Here is a 22,021-nt window from a genome sequence, read left to right on the forward strand (position 1 = left end):
TTTTTTGTCATAGAATGCAATGAAATGGCATTCCACCACCTTTTTCAATATATTTTCAATATATAAGTTTTAAGAGAATTTTTGAAAATTTGATGTTTGGTCCACATTGAATCGCTCTGTTGAGCGTAGAAGATCAGCAACAAAATTATTAAGACAGTCCTGCTTTTGCTTGTGTGCCGAATCTTGTGTACGATGCATGCATACTGCAAACTTAGTTTGTGGTGACTGTGACATATTGCTCCACTCGTGTTTGGTCTTGTCATGATTTGGCGGCAATGCAGGAATCACAGTGCTAATTGTGACCGGTGATTGTCATTTTGACTGTTTTATATTTTAGCCTGGGATACCCCCTAGTGGGCGTTCCACCACCTTTTTTCCCAAAAAAAGCACTGGTTAGAAGATCATGTATAGATACATTCACTCATCATGCGGAGAGTAGCTGAGAAGAGGGTAAAAGATAATGGCAGATGGCCTGCATGTGTTTTTATATCCTCACGCCAGCACCACCTGGATTTCCAGATGCAGCGCTAAGGTTACAATTATTTGGCCGCCACAGTAATGTTTAAAATTATATTTTGGATCATACTGGATTCTTAGAATAATGTATGTATTTATGTTTGTGTAAACTGGCATAGTTAGTGCTTTGCTAATATGGTGCTTTTAAATTATATTTATGTTTATTATTTTTGGTACTTGCCTTGCTTTTAAGGGGAGTTTTCAGGTGTTTCTTTTAATATTATTTTTGTTAAATTTTTGCGTGTTTTAACTGGCAACAACGGCTCAACNTATGTATTTATGTTTGTGTAAACTGGCATAGTTAGTGCTTTGCTAATATGGTGCTTTTAAATTATATTTATGTTTATTATTTTTGGTACTTGCCTTGCTTTTAAGGGGAGTTTTCAGGTGTTTCTTTTAATATTATTTTTACTTTTGCACCTTCTTTTAGGCCAATTGCTATTATGCACTTAATAAATGATAGAGTAAATATTTTTTGGAAGCACTGACAAATGAAAAAAAGACTGTTTTGTTTTAAGATGATATTTACTTTAACTATAGTATTAATGAGGTATAATTGTAGATTTATTTTATACAATAAAAATAATATTTTGATAAAAATGTTTATAATTAATATAATATGAATTTTGCAAATTTTAGACCTATACTATTGGTTGGTCCTACTGGAACTGGAAAAAGTGCATGCATTAAAGATAAATTGTTAAATACATTGCCACAAGAATTTATCCCTCATTTCTTTTCATTGTCGACACAAATTACTGCTTTACAAACACAGGTAAATATTTTAGTATGCATGATATAAATACATAATATTTTAATAATGCTACTTTTGTATGAATAATAATACAAGGAACATATTTTTATTAAAATTAAACACTGAATACATTTTTTTCATATTCTTCCATAAGCAGTTTTAATTTTTTGTCATGGCAAATAATTCAGTTATCAATATATTAATGATAATAGCTCTCCTGATCAGTTCATTGAATAATTGAATCAGTCATTATAAACAATCAATCAAAAAATGTATAATAAAAATATTCTAGATATAATTTATATTTAGAATATTTTTAATTACGAGTATTAATTGCTTCATTTTGATTTTTATAATTTAAACATTTATACAAATGTATATAAATACATTTGTACACAAATACAAACATGTGTAAACATATGTTAAAATTTAGTTTCTTAAATTTTATTCTTAAAGTTTAAAAAAGATACTTTCTCTTACAATGAAGTGGTATAATTAGGCAATAGACTATCAACACATCTACTTTAAATATTATACATTATTTCCAAGATGCTTTTTCGGTTTAAACCCCTCTTCTATTGGTTAAAAATACAAATATAAATATTACAATATTATTAAAATGCTCTTGAAACTTACAACATGACGTACATTCTTTCTCCCTTTAAAATCTCGTTAATTTTAATCTTTACAATTTTCTACAAATTTTAGTTATTATGTTAACTATTTTTACAACAGTTTTCAAATGTAATGTTAGAATTTTGTTTTATAGCTTTATAAGCAGTTTAGTGAATTGTTACAATCATAACAATTACATTACATTGAATCAACAATTCTACACTAAAAATTTCCATTTTTTTTTTTTTTTGACATTTATGTACATATTAGCATTTACATTAGCACCATATTTTATCATATAATTTACATAATAATTCTTTTATTATTTTACTAATTTTAATATGAGATGTTATATTTATTTTTTATAATTTTATATTTTAAATTATGTTATTTTCACATAATTTTTAATGTTAATTTTGAAGAGAAAGTTAGAACTGTAATTGAGAAATATGTATTATATAAAGCTGAAAAACAAATTCTAGTTAGGAAGTAAGAATGATTTTTTAATGAAATACTCTCTTCTAAAACATAATTATTATATACATAGTGTGCAAAAATTATATTTTTATAAACATGTTTGTTATGTAGTGCTTCGGCACTATTATAAATTTTTTATGTTTTGTCTTGTGTTCATTTTATATCACGTTTGCATTCCTGTAACCTTTGTGTGGTCGTGTTTCACTGGTCTGTATTGGAATTTTGTATGTTGTAAAAAGTAAAAGGGGGGGTAAGTTCTGTTTGCTGTAAAACCACCTTTTAATGGCGAGGATGTATGTCGTGTGGGGATTGGTTGTTCAGGTAACTGTGTGAGTGTGATGGGAAGGCAAATGGAGGGAAGTATAAAAGCACATAACCCACATGCGTACACGATCGTTTGTTTTTTTGTTTTATGGTTTCCACGAACCTGAACTAGAGAGGACCACCGAGTGGAGATCAAGAAGGAACGAAAGGTGATGACAGACCATGATCATGCGTGAGGGGAGATTCGTCCATGAACTCGAAACGGAAATCAAGTCCATTGTTGTGAGATTGATATTCTGGAGTTCGCCAATATATGTTAATAATAGAACTTTGCGTGTATAACCTCATAAGACTATTATTTTTATATTTTTTTTGTGAACTTGTTGATGAACCACATGACCGGTATGGCTCACTTTGGAACTGCGTACCTCTGTTTTGTGAAATCGTCATGAATTGGGATGAGTCAGTGAGCGATCCATCTTGTAAAATATTTATAATTATTCCCTTTCCAGACCAAATGATTAACAATGAGTTAATCTGGTGATTGTCATGAGTGTTGGTAACTGTAGCCAGCAAGCATTTGTGTTATTCTAGGTTAAGTTCCTAATTCTTTGTTCCTGTTGAACTCAACCCGTAAGGTGTCCTTTTTGTGAAGTCATCATGCATGCATTTTTACCTAACAACAGTCTGGATTATTTCAATACATCCAAGACATTACAGTTAACATATAGACTGTAGTAATTATTATCTGTTTAAAATTAAAGAAATTAACCAGTAATTGAACATAATACATGTGTTGAATTTTAACCATGGATGTTTGAAACAAATGGTATTTGAAATTATTTATGAATGTACTATGTGAAGAATCCCCCAAAACATCTTTATGTATGGCTGAGAAATTAGGTTTAGACTGCTAATGGAAATATTTTAATGTGTTTAATCTAAAAAACAATACTACAATTTTTTAACTGAGAAAAATCAATTTCATTAGGAGAAAACTTTAAGTTAGAAATTATAACATCAAAAATTGTCTGTATATGTAATTAAATATATATATGTTGAAATTGGTGTTCTGAAACATGAAATATAAATAATTTGAATATAAGTAGCTTTTGCTAACTTTCAATGTAAATGAGATAAATGTATATATTAATAAGCTTCTTGCTTGTATTATTAATTTATAAGAAACATAGATAATTATAACTAATGAACTGGGTTTATTATTCTCCCAGCACATTTAATTAACACTTTCCAAAATGCATTTCAACTTTAATGGCACTTTTTAATTGGATTACATACAACGATAACAATTTAAACAAAATAGTCTATGGTAAGTATTGCCAACATTACAATAAATCTTAGATGTACAATAATTACAAAATATTATTAGAATTATAAAATATATCTAGATCAATAACTGACATTACTTTGTAATTATTTACAAAATGGACTAAGGAAACATATTACAGTAAACAAATGAAAAACCACTACAAGTTGATAAAATTACAATACAAGACAGGAAGGAAAATACCTTGGGATAGTCCTATTGTTTTGTTTATGGTTGTGATTATTTCTTTTTTTTTTCTGTCTCTGCATTTGTACGACATGCTAGCACAATTTTCATTTCGTAATATTTGTTCTCATTTGGACTGTTTTAAAAAATTCTATATCAATTCTTTTCACCTTTTCTGTTACAGTTATGAATGTTATTCTCATGCATATTTTTGGTCTTGATAATACTGTGATCTTACAGATTCACAAAAGTTACTTAATTCAGCACTTAGACAACAAGAATATTGCAACATCTATTAATATTAATGTTAATTAACTAATTAATGTTAAAGGCAACCTTTAACACATTAATATTGCTATTACTAGTTTACAATTACAATGTTAATTGCTTGTTTACGATTGCTTTTTACCTAACATCTACAGTTATCTGTTTTGGTATTCAGCCAAAATCTCCTATTCAGTTCATCACTAATTAAAATTCTAAAATTAGGAGAATTAATTTGGAGTTTTTAAATCATGTGATTTTTAAACGTTTTGTTAAAATATTTGTAATCAAGTTATATAACATGTTTTAGTTTATATTAATGAAAATGTACTGTATATCTATGTTAACAAAATAGTTAAGATGTATCATATGGAATTAATGTGTTGTTAGATGATTATGATTGATTAATATTTGAAACACCCCTTGTAACAGGTTAAATCCTAATACAAATAAACTTTACTTATTTACTTAAATCATGTAATTAATAAAATATCTGTTGAATTTGTGAGTGCTGCGTTCAAGTTGATAGTAAATTTTTTTTGAATTTCTAAATTATTATTTAAAATTAGTTTAGACAATAATTAAACTTATTAGCAGTTGATAATTATGTCTAACTTCAATAATAATATTCCTTTAATCATTAGCTTTGATACAATATTGAAATAATCTGGTAAACTGTAGTAATTGTTTACAGTTTAAATTTATCATAATTTGTCTTTAAAAATTTATAATAGAAAGATGATGATAAATAAAATAATCTTAAAATTAATTCATTACAATATAATTTTAGAATATAATTTTATCTAAAGTTGATAAAAGAAGAAAAGGACATTATGGTCCACCAATTGGAAAAAAATGTGTTATATTTATTGATGACATAAATATGCCTGCACCTGACAAATTTGGAGCTCAACCTCCTATAGAATTGTTAAGGCAATTGTTAGATCATGGATTTTGGTAAGATATTTTTGTATTTTATAAATAAACTGAAAATAATTAGTAGAATATATTGAAAAATTAATGTGTGAAAAGTATTCACTTATCAAAAAACATTTTAATTCTGATTGATTTATGTATAGAACACTAAATATTAATATGTTAACTTTATTACACATGCTTTAAACAAATAACACAACTCGTACAATTTTATCAATAAGATAGTTTTATAAACAATTCATATATATGTAAAGAAGGCTAATGTGAGATCCAGAATTTTATTAACTAAAATTTTAATTATCTTTTTCCTTATGTTTATGTAACGAATTGGAAGAAAAAACTATCTTAGTCGGGAATGTGTAATCATCATAACCATTAACATTCTATTGTCTTCACATAACTTGCAGCTCAACTTGCACAAAAGTTTATTGTTAGCATCCAAATTTCATCACTTGTTTAGGTCCCTGGAACACCTATAACCTTTAGTTCATAGACCATTCGATCACGTGATGGAAATTTCCCACAAAAAGCTATGAAAGACCGTTCTTACCCCTTCTCGGGGGAAAGCTGGACCAATGACATCGAGTCGAATCTCTGAACCCGCCGCTATTCTGATCCTCTAATACTGATATCCGTTCATTGCCAGAGTCGCAAATTTGTGTTCCTTTGGAGCCAAGACACTTTTATGGGATAATTCTGTGTCTACATTCCTTAAACATCATGGAAACCTACAAAGAGGTATGAAAAAGCGTGTAAACTCTCTCTTGAGCTGTTAGGCAGTTTAATGTTGAAATTTGTGTAGTAGTTTTGTCAATTTTGATTATTTTAATAAATTCTTGTTTTATTTGTTAAAATGGTAGACTCCTTTACTCGTATATGGCCTTCACCTTATTGTCGACCCCAAATACTCTCCCTCCACTCAACCGACATTTGAGAGTCTCAACCCTTGGGACCATTATCGTAAAATAAGCTATCCTGACAGTGAGCAGGTTTAATGACCTGTTGTCTGAACAGGGAGGTGCGACTGGCTCCGTCCTCCCTGGCGGTTCACACTAATGTTTTTGACATCAAACATCAAAAGTTAAAAATGAAGTGTTAGTGCCAGAAGGAAGGATCAAGGATGGACTCCAACAAACTTTAAAGAAGTGAGGTGGTCTATGACGATGGTGTGAGAATCATGCTAGTGTACAATGGTCCATGAAAGGCAGTACACAAATAAATAACAAGTATTTATTTACTGTCATGTGAATAGTAATATACAGGATTCTTTTACAGATTCAAACTCTGAGTGTTACAGAATATCCGAAAATAGGTGCAAGGAGTCGAGTAAATACAAAGAAAAGGAACCTGCTCGCAACAATTAAGAAAAAACAGATGTATAATCTTACAACTAATACTTATACTATATTATAAACTAAAAGAGGAAGGAAGAATATCAAAGAGTTTTGTATGATAGAAGAAGAGGTTATAAAGAATACCCAGGTTTTCTGGTTGGTATTGATGCTCTTCTGGTGGGGAACTACTATAAATTGTTTCGTGGTGATCTTTAATTGGATTTCTTCAATTATCCTACTTGTACAAGGGACGTTCATCTCTCTTTCTTTGCGTTGACATGGTCTTTTCTCCTTTGCAGGTCACCTTCATCTCCCTTTGTCCTTCTAGATGGCAAGTAGGAGTGTAACTTTCACATGTCTGCCTTCACTGAGAGTCCAACCAAAGAATGACCCTCCTTATCCATTATAGTAGCCTCGGGGCTCTAGCTTCCCATTGTTACTGTGGTTCTTAGAAAAGGTTACCCCCTTTCTACCAGTGTCACCAAGTAATGAATAACAGACTCCAAAGAATTGCTCGGCATTGACAAAAATTTAATAAATTCAAAAAATTCCAAAAATCCGAATATACAATTATTCACACTTACAAACTAGAATATACAAATTTGACTGGGAACGGTCATCACGATACAACAGATAGCTCCCACATACTGACAAATAAAAGAAACTAATTCTAGCTTAGGATTATCTTAATTAATTAAATAATACAAATATAGGGCCCAAAATTTAGAGAAAGATATGAGTAACAGAATTATACAGAAAGAAAGGTTCAAAGGGGTGACTGGTAATAGTAATCAAAAATACCTCGGATCCGTCCCCTCGTAAATTTTCTTTTTTACGTGCTTGTCCTCACGTGTTATCTGTCCTCTTTCCTCTCGTCTCCTAAAAGTGTCCTTTCTTCCTGTTCGGATCTCCCTCCCACCCACCGCCACTTCATTGGTCAGCCCCTTTGTCTTAAAACAAAGGGGCTGACCAATGAAGTGTCAGCCCCTTTGTTTTAAGACAGATTGGACCACATGGGTTAACCAACCACATCATGGTTAAGGAAACAAAAGCCAGAAGTACGATTTTTCCATAAGAAAATGTTAACAGGGAATTAAAGGAAAAATATAAGTAACATGGCTTAATAAAGTCACAACAGTAACAATGAATTAATGTAACTAAGAATTTTTGACTAACATTTTTTCCTGTGTAAACCCACAGGAAGGAATGTTAGTCAAAAATTCGAGAAAACAAAAGGAGAAACAAAGAAGAAAGAAAACTTAAAACTAAACTTATATTAAAACATATACAGTAATATGGTGTATCACCACAATGGCAATTGATGTGTCATGTATGGTTTTAGATTTTTATATTTGTGTTTTTATCTTATGATATTCTTTATCTTTATTCTTTATTTTCTCTTATCTTTATCTTTTATTCTTTATTTTTATCTTTGTCTTTATCTTTATTCTTTATCTTTTCTTGAAGGTTGAAATAACTACACTTTTTTGTAAATGATTTAATTTGATTGACATCAACAGTTAAGAAAATGCAGTGAGTCTAAGCCAAAATCATAACTTAAAATATTGTTAAAGAGAAGCTTCTCATAATTAAAACATTAAATAAAGAAACCTACTGAAATAAAAACAATATTTAACATTCATCATATATTGATAGCATTTAATTTTTAACATTGAACACTTACAATACATAGCAATTACAGGAAATATTTGAAATTATTTGATCATAAATAGTAACAGTTCAATTGCAGTTGGAAATTAGAAAAAATAGAAAACAGCATTTCAGTACAGATCAGAAGCATGATCAAAGTAATTTTGCTGTTTATTAATGATATGTACAATCATATATACATATTATTAAGTGTGAATGTTAAGCATATAATAGGCTGTCATTTTTTCAATAATTCTAGATTTTAATCAATATTCAAAATCTGAATGTTTTTTGAAAATTTTCTGCTTATAATATTAAATTAAATTCTTAATTTCAGGTTTGGATTAAAAGAAAATATGGCTGAATTATATTTAGATGATGTTCAATTCTTGGCTGCTATGAAACCATTTGGCACTCGAAGCAATGTTTCTCCTCGTTTTCTTCATCATTTCTTTACTCTAGGAATAAATCCATTCAGCAATGAAACAATATCTAGAATTTTTTCTATTTTATTATTCACTCATTTCAAGGTTAGTTTATTCTAATTTATATTAAAAATTGTACTATAAACTTACTGTAAACATTTAAACTCATAGAAGTAAAATTTATTAATGATGATAAACAAATTGCAGCAGTTATATATTTTTAAGTTTATTAGATTTCAAAGCAGACAACTTTCATTTGATTTAAAATAATTATAATTTATAATTCAATCCATTATTATTGAGTTCATATTAATAAAACAAAATACTATGATTCTGTATAATCTATATCTATATATATAAAAATGAATGTGTGTGTGTGTGTGTGTGTGTGTCCTTCATGCATTATCACACCGTTTATCCGATTGCCGTGAAACTTTGGGAAGTTGTTTAATATACTCCGGCGAAGGTTTGTGGGATAGTACGATTGCCATAAAACTTCGGAAAGTTTTTTAATACCCTCCCGCAAAGTATATTTATCCTACGATAGATGGCGCGTGTTTACACGAGCATTCGAGCACAGTGTGTGCCATCCATTTCAAATTGTGTAGACCATTTCCCCCTTCAAAAAATATTTTTATATATGCATTTGTTATTTATGATATTCGTAATAATGTTTGTTTAATCACTTTATTTCATTTTTTTTTTTTGCTAATTATGTATTCGCTCGAACTTCGTTAAAACCTTAACTGTATCCCAAACAACAACTGAAGTTGTAGGAAGAAATTCGCTTATTTTACCGATCTAGGTATCCCCCTTTTTCCAAATTTTAATATCGACTCAAAATAATTTAAAAAGACAAATTACAATAAAACGGTTTATTATCCAACTATCAGAAATTTCACAACATGCCAAGGAAGAGAGGAAGGAGCAATTAAATAATGAAAATTATAAAGGATTTTAAAAAATATATAAAAATGAGGAATATCACACTTCTGACAATCGCTGTGAGTATGTGGGTTAAATTTGGAGAATCTGTGCTTCTCGCATGGACAACTGAATGTGGCCGGCTCATGCGTCGGAAAACCTTCTGATTTATTCGTGTACGCACCAGACGGAAAAACAAAAAATATCGTGTATCCACAAACACTCCGATAAATAAATAGAATTGAAACGACACTTTGAAATGTTTTTTCGATGAAAATGAATAATAATAATAATAAGTTTCGATAAAAATGATAAAATGTAAATTGAATTTTATCATAACGAGTTTGCTTGAATTTCCTTTCTTCTGAGATCGCAGCAATGCGCGACGGGTAAGCTAGTCATTAATAAAAGTAAAGAATTATTTATAGTTAAGAAATCAACTTATTTAATATAAATAAATTTAAATAGTTTTGGAGTTTTTTCTTCAACTCCAGATTGTCAATATATAATAAAAATAAAAAAATTAGTATTTAATTTATTGAGAACTGAAAATTTTATTAAATAAATTTAGAGGAATATTGTCTAAATTGAAAATTTCTTTACAACTTTCAATCTTTAGATACAGCTAATATAGAGAAAATTTTCTGATGAATAATAATTGATCAAATGTTGACAGATTAATGGATGATGGTAATATTTCAGTGCATAATCTACAGAAGATTCTTTAATCTAAACTTTTTAAAACTTACTGAAAAACTATTTAGAGCATCTTTTAAAAACCTCAATCTCTGTTTTTGTCTGTCAACAATTTCTTGAGAATCTTGACAAATATTTGTAATGTTTACTTTATTAGTTATATACAATGCATATCATTAAAATCATCATTGCTAATAGATAACATTCTGTTTAAAAGAATTGTGGTGACTACAGGTGTAACTTAAAATATTTTATATTTCTATTCTGTATGTAGCAAATCCTCTATATTGATTTTTGATTTATTATTTGGATAAAATACATTACAGTAACAAAAATTAAATTGATAAAATGCCACTAAAATGTTTTGAGATTTTATCTGTAATGATGATATATATATATATATAGATTGAAAAATATTTTATATTACAATGAAAGAAAACTGAAAAATCTGATATTTAATCATTAAAATTTGATTATTTATGATTTTCAGCTATTATTAATTATGTTTTTACTATACACATTAAAGTCATCTAAATAACTTTTGAAGGATAATAGCTGGAGATATGGAAGAGAGAGATATACACTATCAGATTAGACTGATAGCAGTGACATTTGGAATTTAAAATTCCTATGTCAGAAAGTATAAGAAATACAGAAAAAAAGTAAATCAGAAAGTTGTAGAGCATCATAAAATTAATAAGAAATAACATTTTGTAGAAATGGATTGTGCAAATAGAAAGCTGGGCTGTACATGCATAACTATGCCACTCTTTGAGGATGAACTGTAATACTGACAGTCTTGCTTAGTTGTCAAACAGCTTGGCAAATGGTGCAGGCAGTCAGATTTGGGGCAGTAGGAAAGCGTAAGACTTGCTTCCGTATAACTTTCCTAGCATTTCATTTGCATTTATAAGATGGCAATACCCTTTTGCAATACTGTTTATTTATATGACTTGCTATCATTTTTTGTTGCCATGTTACTCTTCAAAGAACAATCTAACTGTAACATTCATTATGAATGAGTAGCTCTAATAAACACAAGACTAAGTTAGTTAACACATGTCTTAATGCAGTATGTTTTACGGGGAATTCCCTAACTTTCTCTTACTTTCCCTGATATAAGGGAGAGCATTTTGTGTTATAAGTATTCCCAAAATTGTTATTACATCTATTGTTCATTACACTGGCAATTGACAGTCATTACATATTGCTACAAGTGAGTTTTTATAAACAAGAGTAGTGTCAACCTTCAATATTTATGCATTTCACTCATATTCAAAATGATGTTGATCTGCTTGATATAATATTACAATATGTTTTATACATTTGAATTAATTATTGCATAAAAAGTTTTTGAAATCATGAATTAATAATTATTTTTATTATTTATTTTAAATAGATTAATTTGTTTCTATCAGAAGTTTATTCAATAAAAGATACTTTAGTAGATGCTACTTTGAAAGTATATGAATTGGCTGTATCTTATCTACAACCTACTCCAAATAAGTCTCATTATTTATTTAATTTAAGAGATTTTTCTAAAGTTATTCAAGGTTGTTGTTTACTGCAGAAGCAATCTGTGACTGGAAGAAAAATCTTTATTAGGTAAATTTATAATTTTTTTTAATATAAACTAATCAAAAAAGCTAGAAAATACTTCAACATTAGTGATAGTGCATGACAAGAATTTGGTCAAAGTGGTTTCAACCATAAGTGTCATATGATTGAAAATATCAACATTTTTATTTTATTTATCATTACTTTTATTTTTAATTTATAAATTTAATATGTAGAAGCTAAAACTTACTACAAATTTAGTAATGACACTCAGATTATCTGATATTCTAGCACAGTGGTTCCCAACCTTTTTTCATTAGCGTACCCTGTGACATGTCATATCTCTAGATTGTACCCCTCATTTAAGAAATTTAGTGATTAACCATATTGTTAATTTTATATATTGTAACTTTAAATTAAAGGAAAAAAAACCTAAAAGAAAAAATGTATAATAAAGTTGTGATTGTTGCAAGGAACATTTTTTATCTAATAATTTTTTAATACTATTAGTTTGTTATACATAATATATTATTTTTTCTGCCATAATAACTAACTTTTTTCTGTACCTCTAAACAGCTATCGCGTACCCCTAGGGGTACGCATACCACAGGTTGGGAATCGCTGTTCTAGCATATTAAGTAGCAATAATTTTATTACATTTTTAGTTAATAGTTGTTGCTGCTATTATGATTTTTACTCTAATTACAAAAATCTAATCACTCTCCATAATTTTCCAATGCTTTTAGAACATTTTTACATATATTTGTTTTAAATAAGAATTAGTTTAATTTAATGTAAATTCTTCATTTATTTAGATTATGGGTTCATGAAGTATATAGAGTTTTTTATGATCGTCTGATTGATGAGAGAGATCAAGAATGGGTTTTAAAGTAAGATATAATTTAACTTTTATATAAAATAAATATTATATTTTAATTAATTATAATTTTAAATTTTAAAAAAATTTCAGAACTGTTAAACAATGTGTACATGATTATTTTAATGAAAATTTTGATTCTCTGTTTTCTTATTTAAAAGAAGAAAGTGGGGTAAGTGTATTAATAAATTTTATTTTTTCTTAATGGTAAAAATTAAATTATTGTAATTTCCTTCAAATGATAGCCAACAAAGCTCCCTTGCTGCATAACACTGCTAAACAAGATACATTGGCATTGATACTTTTCCCATTTCCACATTCTTTAACACTCAGAAGAAATTTTACATTTAAAAAATTAAAACCAAAAATTCCTTAAATTTTGTGTGAGATTAAACATCTAATTTTAGGATAATCCCAATTAATTTCATTATATGAAATATGTTTTATAATATAGGATGGTAAAGGAAATGAAATAACTAATGAGGACATGATCAATTTGATGTTTGGGAATTATATGAATCCAGATCTTTCTCCCAAAGAACGTTTATATGAAGAAGTTAAAGATTTAGAAGCATTCAAAATGGTTGCTATTTTATCTTTAAGAGAATATAATATGATGAATAAAGCTCAGTTAGACCTTGTTATATTCAGGTTTGTGTAAAAAATTTTTATTTATTTTTATATATATATATATATAAAATTATTACAAGCAATGAAAATCATAAATATTACATAATGATGATAATATTATTTATTTTAGTTTTTATGATAATAATATCAATAACAGTATAAATTTTAAAATAATTTTCATAATTATATAGTTATGTTTTAGTACATCTGGCTCGAATATCACGTATTTTAACAATACCCGGAGGTAATGGCTTACTTGTGGGAATTGGAGGAAGTGGAAGACAGTCTTTAACTAAATTAGCTGCTTCAATGGCAGGACAAACTCTATTCCAACCAGAAGTTACCAAAANGTTTATTTGCATAGTTTGTTACATAAAAGTTTTTTCAATTTATGTGAGTTTAAAGAGATCTCAGTGATGCTTAAAAAAATAAATTTAACATGAAGACAGTGATTTTAAGTCTGGTTAGTCTAACTGTAAGTCTGATTAGTTAGAGTGATTAAATTAACTAGGTGTATACAGTAAAATACGTTAATTTTTGTCTAAATTTTGATTTTTAATTTCTGTAAGATTTTCTTATTTTTTATTAACCCTCAATACCGAAATAATCCCGGGATCCCGGGATTGAATAAGTATAATCCCGAAATCCCGGGATTAGAAATAAGGACCGGGATCAAATTCCATACACACAATATATATTTGAAAATTTTTAGGTGTTTATGGACATCTTATACATTAAAAATATATATTAAATATTATTTGAAAACTAGAAGTTTTTAAAATTCAATTTTTATGAAATTTTTAGACTGTTCAAGCAATTATGCAAGAAAAGAATAGAACTGCAGATTATACACCCATAGAACTCTTTTCCCATTTTGTTAATTTTTGCCAAGAAAATTTGCATATTATTATAGCCATGAGTCCAGTTGGAGATACTTTTCGTTATCGTCTTCAACAATTTCCATCATTAATAAATTGTTGCACCATTGACTGGTTTGATGTAAGAATTTTAAGTTTTTATTATAGATAAATAAATAATAATTTGAAATTTTTATAAATTTAAAATCTTTTAAATAAAATATTGTTTCAATAAAATAAATTTTAAACAGTAGTTATTTTCCTTGGTAAGTAACTTGTACTTTATCTTTATGTTTCTTCTATGTTTATAAAGAAATTAAATTAAACAATATACTAATTAATCAACTTTTATTACATATTTATTTTATAAAACCTTCTGCTTATTGTAAATTTTTAAATATTTTAAAAATCATATGTAATATAAATTTATATTTCGGTTGTATCAACTCATAATATATTATTTGTTATAATCAGGGCTTTGGAGTTGGAGTCGGAGTCGTGGAGTCAGAGTTGGGAGGAATTTCTGGCCAGAGGAGTTGGAGTTGGAGTCGGGAAAAATGTGTCGACTCTGACTCTGGCATTTTAAATTTAATTTAGTTTTTTTTATTTAAATGAAAAAACATTTATTTTATATTTATTAATTTTTTTAAATGTTTTTGTATTTTGTTATAATTTATTTATTTTAAATACAAAATGCAAAAATGCAACAATTTAATTTATTAAATATGTAGTTTTTTGGAGTATTTGTGTTTAGTAGTTAAATTGTTTTGACTTAATTGAATTTGAATATTTTTGAATTATTCTTTATTATCTGTGCTCTAAATGAGTACTCTATTTTTCTGAATGAGCCAAACTAATTCATCAGAGTATATATTTTTCTTTTCTGAACAAGGGGCTGAAGTAGCTAAATCGCACACTTTTTAGTTGGACTAACTTTTCTAGAAAGGTAAAATTGAAGTGCAAATGTTGTAGAATAAAGATATGTAAATGTTGAATTTTATCGCCCTCCTTTTTCCTCTTATTAAATATTTGTTAAAAATTAATTTTTTATACAAATAAATATTAATGTAAGTTAAATATTAAAAATACTAACTATAAAAGTATATGGGTAAATGCCCAGGGCTTTTTTCAGAGTTCAGAGTAGGGTACCCTCTATGAGTGTCTCTACCCCCATAAAATAACTTGGTTTTTAATTTTGCTGGTGTCGGAGTCGGCCTACTAAAATTATGAGGACTTGGAGTGAGAGTCGAGTGTTTTTTTACTGACTTCACAGCCCTGGTTACAATATAAGAAATTGTCTGTGAAATAAATTTATTTATAATTAACAAGCTTAATCTAGCTACTTTTAAATGTAGATTTATCCGCTAACTTTAAACTTTGTTACTGTAGATTCTTTTCAATGTTTCAACATCTCAATATAATTTAATTTTAATACATCAACATTTTTAAATAGCTTTATTATCTATTCAGATCTGAAGTTTTCCTTATTCTCTATTTTTCTGTTTCTCTGTTTCTCTCTCTCTCTCTCTATATATATATATATTTGTTAATTATTGTACATTTATATTGTTAATTATTGTAAAGCTATATCTGGCAACACTGGCAAAAGTGTTCTGTCGTCAGAGGTTCGTCAATTTGAAATGTTGTAAATAAATTCCGCTAGTCAGTAAAGTTAAGTAATAAAAGAACAAAAGAAAATGAAAGGTAATGCTTCATTTTTTGTCTTAACATGGTAGCAGAACGTGGTTAAAAGAAAAAAGAACGAAAAAAATAAAACAAGAAGCGAAAAGAGTTAAATAATTAAAGAAAACAAAGAAAGAGCACATGTGGTAATGGCGGCGAAGAATAGTGATATCAATATACCAATATTTGACGGAGCAGATTACAGTAACTGGAAATTACGTATGTTTAAGTTTTTACAGTTCAAAAAGTGTAAAGATGTAGTAATGAGAGCTAAAATTAAGACCGATGATGACGAATGGGACGAACGAGATATCCAGGCGACTAATTATATCTATAGCGGAATAACTAACAAACAGCTAGAATATATAAGCGAACTTGATACGGCTTACGAAATTATCCAAAAGTTTGATGAGATGTATTTGAAAAAGTCAACAGCTCTGCAAATTGTGTGCCGACATAACCTTGAAAGTATCAAATTGAAAAATTATTCAGATGTAAGCTTATTCTTCGACGCGTTTGAGAAGGCTGTGAACGAATTAAAGCAGGCAGGTGCAATGATATCAGAACAAGAAAAATTAAACTACATGTTAAAATCGCTACCACAGAAGTATAGTCATATTGGTGATTTAATAGATGTTTTACCAGAAAAGGAGAGGACTGTTGACTATTTGAAAAGCAAAATAAAGTTAAAAAGTGCAGAGGAAAATTTTAATGAAGAGTCAAATGATAAATCAAATGTATTTCGAGCAGAAGCCAGGTCATCATTTCAGAATAAGTTGAAATGTTTCAGCTGTGGAAAACCTGGTCATTTAAAAAGAAATTGTCGTTTTGAAATTGAAAATCGTAGTCGAAGTCGTGGTTTTTCTGTTTATCGAGGACGTGGATTGTTCAATGCCAGAAACTTTCAGAGAGGGCGAGGAAATTATCATCAAAACATACATGAATATCAAGGAAATAGTTTTCAGACTACCATTGCAAATAATACTTATATTAATACTACAAGTAAAAACGAAAAGTCAAAGATAGATGAAATAGAATGGTTACTTGATAGTGGTTGCACAGATCATATCATTAACACCGATGAGTATTTTGAAACCTCTGAGACATTGAAGAAACCTATAAAAGTAAAAGTTGGTGATGGAAGAATATTAGAAGCTACAAAAGTTGGCAATATTAAAACTTGTTTCCCAGTTTATGGACAAAAGTCTGAGGTTACGTTGGAAAATGTCTATTTTGTAAAAGATATGAAGGCAAACTTGTTGAGTTATTCGAGGATCACAGATAAACATTCAATTGTTTCAAGGAGAAAATTTTCAAAAATATACAACCCATATGGAAAGGTGATAGCTGTTGCAATCAAAGAGGATAAACTATATAAAATGAAAAGTTATATCAATGAAAGAAAATCACAAGCGAACATGAGTAAAAGCAACATGACTATAAAAGAAAAACTACATAGAACACTGGGACATATCAATTTTAACAACTTGAAAATAATGTGTAAAAATGAATCACTAGATGGACTACCCAGAGAGATTGAACCAGAATATTTAAAGTGTGCTACATGTATTGAAAACAAAATGCATAACTTACCATTTCATAATAACAGGAGAAGAGCAGAAGACATATTAGAAATTGTACATACAGATCTAAATGGACCACATCAAACTACAGGAAATCTTGGAGAAAAATATTTCTTAAATTTCATAGATGATTATAGCAAACTAGTTAAAGTTTATTGTATCCAGACAAAAGATGAAGTATATGAATGCTTAGTACAGTATGTTAATGAAGTTCAAAACTTGACTGGAAAGATGATAAAGGAACTGCGATGTGACAATGGGAAGGAGTATATGAATGCAAGAATTTTTAAGTTTGCAAAGGAAAAGGGAATAATAATAAAACCTTGTCCATCATATGTGCATGAACTAAATGGAACAGCAGAAAGATACAATCGAACATTAATGGATATGGGGAGATGTCTTTTATCAGAAGCAAAAATTGAAAGAAGATTTTGGCCAGAAGTAATTAAAACAGCTGCATATCTTAAAAACAGAACATTAACTAATACCATTGAGAGAAAAACGCCATATGAAATATTTTTCAAAAGGAAGCCATCAGTAAAAAATTTAAAATTATATGGAAGTAAAGTATTCGTAAGAATTCCAGAAGAAAAACGAAAATCTAAATGGGACAAGAAAGCAGAGGTTGGAATTTTGATTGGATATACAGATACTGGATATAGAGTATTGATGAATAGCAGAGTTATAATGGCTAGACATTGTGACATAATAGAAGAGAATGTAAACTTGTGTGGATTTGAAAATGAGAAAGAGGAAAAGAATGAAGATAAAGAAGAAAGACAAAAGGATTCAGATCAAGCAAAGGAAAAGGAAGGAGAAGACTCTACTAGTACAAACCATCAAGAAAAGGATATGACAAAAGACTTGGAAAAAGACAATACACATAAAGAAAATAGTAATGATGAGATAAAAGAGGATGAAGAAAAAACAAAAGGAAAAAGATCAGGAAGACAAATTAAACATCCACTCCGCTTTGATGAAGAATTCGGTTATTACAGTATAAGTGTAAATTACTGTGATGCTACTGTTCCAGAAAATTTTCAGGAGGCGATGACAAGTGATGATTCAAAGAAATGGAAAGCAGCAATGAATTCCGAGATGGACAGTCTTGTGATAAACAATACATGGACACTTGTGAGCAAGCCTCCTAAAGACAAAAGGGTAATTGATGTGAAGTGGATATACAGAAAGAAGAGTGAAAGTGAATATAAAGCCAGGTTAGTGGTAAGAGGTTTTCAACAAACTGATTGTATTGATGACATTTATTCTCCTGTTGCTAAAATGCCGACTTTAAAGTTGCTACTGTCTTATTGCTGTAAAGATAAACAAATTATTGTTGACATTAAAAACAAGTTATCTAATAAGTTTAGAATGAAGGATTTAGGTAGAGTAAAAAGGCTACATTGGTATTGATATTGAATATGACTATGTACAAGATAATATTTTAACCTTAAGTCAGAAATCTTATATTGAGTCTTTAGCTAAACGTTATAATATTGAAAATTCAAATTGTATAAAACACCTATGGAATTAAATTTAAAACTGGAAAAGTCTAATGTAAATGAGAATGTTAAGAAAGGAAAATTTGAAATTGTAAAATTAGTGTAAGAAAATAATATTGCTGATATTTTTACCAAGGCATTAGGAAATGTCAAATTCATTAAATATAGAGAGATGCTAAATGTAAAAGAATAGAATATAAGATGATAAGATGTGTGAGATTAAGATAATTTGTTAATTAATAGTGCTGTCAACTTGGATGTTACTTTTCTTGTGTTTAACTATTTTGTGTTACAATATAAATGTAAGGAGGCGTGTTAATTATTGTACATTTATATTGTTAATTATTGTACAGCTATATCTGGCAACACTGGCAAAAGTGTTCTGTCGTCAGAGGTTCGTCAATTTGAAATGTTGTAAATAAGTTCCGCTAGTCAGTAAAGTTAAGTAATAAAAGAACAAAAGAAAACGAAAGGTAATGCTTCATTTTTTGTCTTAACAATATTGTTATGTAAAATAGTATCTGTATTATCTTATGTAAATTTATGAATTTGCATTCATATGCCAACAGTTTCTATGGAAATCACATTTAAATTATAGGCATATGGAAAAGACTCTAAAAACTATAGAACTATCTTTTGTAAGGTCACTGATGGAGACACAATGGTCAGTATTGACAACTGGTCGAGAGGGTCACATATGGGTGCAATCAGTAGTGAGACAGACTCTATGGTTACTAGAAATCATTTATTTGGCATGAAAGAATCTTGCAAGATTTTCGCAATTTTGGAAGTTCTAAGTCGGCAGTGGCCTCTGGGTCTTCCTCTCCTTTTGAAGATAATCCCAAATGAAGGAATGTCCTTGGTTTGTGAATGACAGTTCCATCGACATCTTGACAACTCTGGGACATGTGATCAACCTCTGATAATGGGACGATGTCAATCAGAGGATGTGAGACAGAGATGAAGATGGGCATGAGACACAACAATTGGTCTGACACTTGGAACTTTTTAGAAGGAGCCATTGTGTCCTTGAATTCCCAGATTTTTATTAATTTCTGACCTTGATTGCTCATTCCGATTGGTCGCTTTCCCTCATTCTTACTTTCTAAGAGGTTGACTACTCATTACTAAGTGCAACGAGATATCAGCTTAGACCGCAGGAGAAGTCAAAATCAATTAAACATTGATTTTGACTTCTCCTGGAGAAGGTCAATCTTAGGATTTACATTTTTTAAAAATTTTCATCACATTTTGATAAAAATTGTTTCTAGCTTTTTTTTTTTTTTTGTTATCTTTTAAAAAAATAATTTTAGTGAAGGTTTGGACCTGTCCAGATCCTCACACTTTTGTACTTTCAAGTAAGCACATTAATGTAACATGTGTAGGTGTTACTTAACACTTTGTCAGCATAGAATTTCCAGTATGTCAAATCTCTTGCCAATAATGTTGAATGTATAGACAGTGAGTGATTCCAGTTTTCAAGCAACTAACTAAGAGTCTGTCTCAAAACTGTTCCTGTGCACCACTAAGTTGCACAGTTGTATTAAAACCTGTCAAGAAATGACTCATGCTTGCAGCTAAAAATGGCACATGCTCTTCTGACATTGTGTTTAGCCACAGTGGAAAAGTCCAAGCACTCGTATATTGTATGCATGATGTAGACAAAATGATGGATTCTATTAATTTTACAAATTTTATTCTGTTAAATAAGAAATATAAATTTAAATTTATTTTTAAATAATTTACTAATAAATATTGAAANAGTATAAATTTTAAAATAATTTTCATAATTATATAGTTATGTTTTAGTACATCTGGCTCGAATATCACGTATTTTAACAATACCCGGAGGTAATGGCTTACTTGTGGGAATTGGAGGAAGTGGAAGACAGTCTTTAACTAAATTAGCTGCTTCAATGGCAGGACAAACTCTATTCCAACCAGAAGTTACCAAAAGTTATAGTAGAATAGAATGGGAAGATGATTTAAAAGTAAGAATAAAATCTATTTTCTTTTCTCTTTAAACTGTTTTGTTGTGAAAATTATTGAAATTAATTCATTTATCACATACACTTACACAAAATATGACTTATATAACTGCAATTTAATTATCTAACTACTTATTAATTTATAGTTTTCATCAAGGCCAGATTAACACTATGACTAGGACTAAGACAGGTTAACACTATGACTAAGACAAAATGGTTCAGATTAACACTATGACTAGGGTCAGGAGTCTTGTCTCATTTTCAGTTTAAATATTTTCTAACAGCATGATAAAAGTTATTATTTCAAAGTATTAGAATGTACAGTGACAGTAATGAAATTTTTAGCAGTAAGGGATTAACTATTGCTATATATTCTTATATAATGTGATTACATGAATTATGTAATCACATTATATAAATTATTAATATTATGTAATCACATTATTAATATTATGTAATCACATTATATGAATTATTAATATGTATATTGTAGTGCTATGCTACTATACTTGCAGGGAGACTTCCTAATTTGGTTAATTTATATATGTATCGTATGTGTAATTGTAATTCCATTCAGCTTGTGTTGGGTTTTGTGTTGTGTTACATGTGTATTTTGGACTTGTCCCATACCACCCTATATCAGGTCGTATGGTGAAGACATCGCTAATTGGTCGACTTCCAGGTCACGTGAGAGGTGATGTTTTTGAGATGATGGGAGATATGAAAGGGAAGGTCCAACCTGTCAGAGGAACTTCCTGCTTCGCCTGGGTGCATCTTGGACATTATCCTTTTAGACGAAACAAGTGAGTGTGAAGTTGTGTGGAGTTCCAGCTAGGACAAAAGACAGATCATATACATCATTATATAAAAAAAGGTAATTCAAATCCATCGACAAGAGAGTGCAGGTAGATTGGACGGAGGATAATAAAGTGAATAGATGCAAATTAACAGAACCTAATGTGACTATTATTATTCA

The 22,021-nt window shown here is 29.0% G+C and overlaps 1 protein-coding gene across 1 annotated transcript in view; it reads left to right on the top strand.

Annotated features, from left to right (window-relative positions):
* Positions 1-22,021, top strand: part of LOC111633416 (dynein heavy chain 12, axonemal-like) — a 172,523-nt gene that overhangs the window by 67,306 nt on the left and 83,196 nt on the right. Inside the window, exons 23-35 of the mRNA XM_023377981.1 lie at positions 1,156-1,291; positions 5,194-5,360; positions 8,661-8,853; positions 11,768-11,973; positions 12,741-12,815; positions 12,896-12,974; positions 13,257-13,453; positions 13,624-13,795; positions 14,237-14,431; positions 16,212-16,657; positions 16,763-17,989; positions 18,083-18,944; positions 20,851-21,048. Coding sequence (XP_023233749.1) covers positions 1,156-1,291; positions 5,194-5,360; positions 8,661-8,853; positions 11,768-11,973; positions 12,741-12,815; positions 12,896-12,974; positions 13,257-13,453; positions 13,624-13,795; positions 14,237-14,431; positions 16,212-16,657; positions 16,763-17,989; positions 18,083-18,944; positions 20,851-21,048 — 4,153 coding nt within the window. The remainder of the gene's footprint in view (positions 1-1,155; positions 1,292-5,193; positions 5,361-8,660; positions 8,854-11,767; positions 11,974-12,740; positions 12,816-12,895; positions 12,975-13,256; positions 13,454-13,623; positions 13,796-14,236; positions 14,432-16,211; positions 16,658-16,762; positions 17,990-18,082; positions 18,945-20,850; positions 21,049-22,021) is intronic.

The sequence above is a fragment of the Centruroides sculpturatus genome, unplaced genomic scaffold, assembly GCF_000671375.1.
Source record: "Centruroides sculpturatus isolate CEXI.00-Female unplaced genomic scaffold, Cexi_2.0 scaffold571, whole genome shotgun sequence".
Classification (NCBI taxonomy): Eukaryota; Metazoa; Arthropoda; class Arachnida; order Scorpiones; family Buthidae; genus Centruroides; species Centruroides sculpturatus.